At 43.0% G+C, this 3,527-nt stretch overlaps 1 protein-coding gene across 1 annotated transcript in view; it reads right to left on the bottom strand.

Annotated features, from left to right (window-relative positions):
- Positions 1-647: 647 nt before the first annotated feature.
- The window catches only part of si:dkey-91i10.3 (cytochrome P450), a 53,089-nt gene continuing 50,209 nt past the window's right edge, over positions 648-3,527 (bottom strand). The window contains exon 8 of the mRNA XM_043694248.1: positions 648-1,398. Within this exon, the coding sequence (XP_043550183.1) occupies positions 1,282-1,398 (117 nt within the window). The 3' untranslated portion in view covers positions 648-1,281. The remainder of the gene's footprint in view (positions 1,399-3,527) is intronic.

A 3,527-nucleotide genomic window follows, 5' to 3' on the forward strand; every position in this document is an offset into this window, starting at 1 on the left:
GATGTTGTGGGTTACAGAAGGACACAGATAAGATGCAGAGCTGGGCTGAGAAGTGGCAAATGGAGTTTAATGCAGAAAAGTATGAGGGAGTTCAATTCGGAAGAAATAACAGGAATGCAGAGTAGTGGGCTAATTGGAAAATTCCTGGCAGTGTAGATGAACAAAGAGATCTCGGTGTCCAGGTGCATAAATCCATGAAAGTTGCCACCCAGGTTGATAGGATTGTTAAGAAGGGCACATGGTGTGTTGGCATTTATTGGCAGGGGGATTGAGTTTTGGAGCCATGAGGTCATGCTTCAGCTGTACAAGACACTGGTGCGGCCACACTTGGAGTATTGCGTGCAGTTCTGGTCACCGCATTACAGGAAGGATGCGGAAGCTTTGGAAAGGGTTCAGAGGATTTACTAGGATATTGCCTGGTGTGGAAGGGAGGTCTTACAAGGAAAGGCTGCGGGAATGGAGGTTGTTTCCGTTAGAGAGAAGAAGGTTGAGAAGTGATTTAATTGAGACACATAAGATAATCAGAGGGTTGGGTAGGGTGGACAGGGAGAGCCTTTTTCCTCGGATGGTGAAGGCTAACATGAGGGGACATCGCTTTAAATTGAGGGGTGATAGATTTAGGAAGATATCAGGGGTAGTTTCTTCGCTCAGAGAGTAGTAAGGGTGTGGAACGGCCTGCCTGCAACTTGCCAACATTAAGGACATTTAACTGGGCATTGGACATACATATGGATAATAATGGAATGGTGAAGGTTAGATGGGCATCAGATTACTGTCAAGGTCAGTGTAACATCAAGGGTCAAAGGCACTGTACTGCGCTGTAACATTCTATGTTCTATGTACCTTTTCACAAGAAACATCTTCACAGTAAAAAAGACAGAAGACAAACCAGGGAGACCTCGGCCGAAAGAAGAAAGACACGGGAGACCTCAGCCGCTGTATGGTTTGGAAATTACGTTGGTGTAATTTTGATGCGTGTTTTTTTTATCGGAACAGTATATTGTTATAGATTTGGAGGCAGGTAATAAGCGGTTAAGAGAAAGGAGGGCTTAGAGTTGTGAATAGTTGTTGTTTAGTGTTCACTTTTAGAGTTAAAGAATAAGTTGATATTATTGTCTTTAAACAGTGGAATTTGGGAGTTCCCTGTCACTCACACTTTAACAGGTTAGAAGGCGAGGTGAGCTTCTCTGGGTGCTTGGCTTAATTAACAGAAGGGTTCAGCCCCATGTCCTAACAGTGAGCAGTGTGACAGGGAACATGGTCTTTCAGGCAGTCGCTCCATCACTTCCTGTCGATGAACTGCAAGTTGATGGGACTTCCAGGACAAAGCAGAGTCCTCGTCTTCGCCATCACCACTTTCCCTGAAGGGTCTGGCCTGACTTCGAAGTGTTTGATTAACTAAAGTAGGGATGAGAAGGAAAAAAAAATGAGAAGGTTCGGAACAGGAACTGAGGTCAGGTGCTGACGAAGCTTCAATGAAGGAAAGGAATGCTACACTAACCTTTGAAAATCACAGTGTGACATTTAGTGCATTAATCTACTCCACTAATCTTTCCACAGTTTGAGGTAGAGTTCTTGTACAAACTCTTCAAACCTTTCCCCGACATACTCAGTGCCGGTACTGAGGGAGTGCTGCATTGTTAGTTACCACCTTTTCAATGAGTTGTTAAACTCAGGCCAAAACCTCCACCATCACCACTACCCTCTTAATTAGACCACGTAGGTCCTGAGGCAGATGGGGGAGGTCTCCTTGATGTACCAACTGATGTTCATCCCTCAATCAACATCAATGGGAAAGAAAGATAATCTGGTCATTACCACATTGTTGGTAATGGGAGCTTGCTGCGTGGCTTTCACAGATTACAGCAGTGACTACACATATAAGTATTTCACTGGTCATTAGACTCGACCTTTGAGCTCATGAATATCACCATGAAAATGCAAATAGTTCTTTAAAAAGTGAAGTGCTATGGATGCTGAAAATGTGAAGTGTTAGAGAAACTCATCAGGTCTGGCAGCTCTGTGGAGACAGAAACAGAATTAACATCTCACATCTGCTTCACTTCTGACAAACTGTGTAGGTGTGTGTAAGTCTGCATGTAGGTAGAAGTGGGTATTGCAGACGCTGGAGATTAGAGTCAAGATTAGAGTGGTGCTGGAAAAGCACAGCAGGTCTGGCAGCATCCGAGGAGCAGGAAAATCAACATTTCAGGCAAAAGTCCTTGATCAGAAACATGTGTGCATGTATCTGTAACTCTGTGTGCAAGTCTGTATGCCTATGTGTGAGATTATGCATGTGTGTGTATGTGAGTCTGTTATGTCTGTGTTTGAGACTATGCATGTGTCTGTATGCCTTTGTATGAGACTGGGTTTGAGTCTGAGACTGTTTGTCTGTATGTTGTGTGTGTATCTGTGACTATTATGCACCAGTATGTTTGTGTAAGTGTTTGTGAGGCACTGTGTGCATATGTTTGTGTCTCTGCATGTCTATGTGCGCACTGTGCATGTGTGTGAATCTGTGTGTTTCTGTACATTCATGTGAGTGTGTGCATCTCTATATGAGCACGTGAAGCTTTCACAGGGAGAGAGATTTCACAATTCTCCTGCTGTTTGTGTGACCTCCCTCCATGAGCAGTTTAGCTCCAGTTTTGTGGTTCTGTTTCTTGTTGTGAATCCCATCCTCTCTCCTGCAGTAGAGAAAGCAGCCTTTTCCCTAACAATCCCAACAACTCCTTTTAAACATCCTAAACACCTCACCTCTCAACCTTCTTACAACAAGGAAGTGGAATATGCATCACAAGCAGCCCCTTTGTTATGAAGATGGGGGTGTACAGTATCTTTAAGAGAGTTAGAAGCTAGCACAGCAGTGTTCTCAATAAGTTAACAATGTAACACTTAGTCGAAAGCTAGATTAGCTGGGTTGCCTGGAAATAACGAAACAAATTCAAATTAGGCCAATGAGTTTAAATTTGGTATATTGACAATCTTAAAAGCCAATGATACAATCCGATGTTTTGGGGGTAGAAGACTAGTGAAAATTGAACAATTAAGAGGAGAACTGCCAAACCGCCAGCATGTAAAGACTGCTCAAAAAATAGCTCTCTTAAAGATACCTTTATCGATCAGTAACCTGTGAAGCAGAATCCCTAAGGAGAAGAAAAGAAGACAGGAATATAGAGAAGAACCGAAAGCTGCCTGGTTTTGAGATAAGAAGTTTTGTTTTATAAATCTTAATCGGGGACAGGGGGAGGTTTATTGGACTAGCATGATAGAAGAGAAGACAAAAGATAGGTTAGAGGAAGGAGTTGTAAACAGTTGTTAGTTAATTATTCTCTGTTATACTTTGAGACAGCCAGCACGGATTTGTGAAGGGTAGGTCTTGCCTTACAAGTCTTATTGAATTCTTTGAGGAGGTGACCAAGCATGTGGATGAGGGTAGAGCAGTGGATGTAGTATACATGGATTTTAGTAAGGCATTTGATAAGGTTCCCCATGGTAGGCTTATGCGGAAAGCCAGGAGGCATGGG

This window comes from Chiloscyllium plagiosum, chromosome 7 (assembly GCF_004010195.1).
Source record: "Chiloscyllium plagiosum isolate BGI_BamShark_2017 chromosome 7, ASM401019v2, whole genome shotgun sequence".
Taxonomy (NCBI): Eukaryota; Metazoa; Chordata; class Chondrichthyes; order Orectolobiformes; family Hemiscylliidae; genus Chiloscyllium; species Chiloscyllium plagiosum.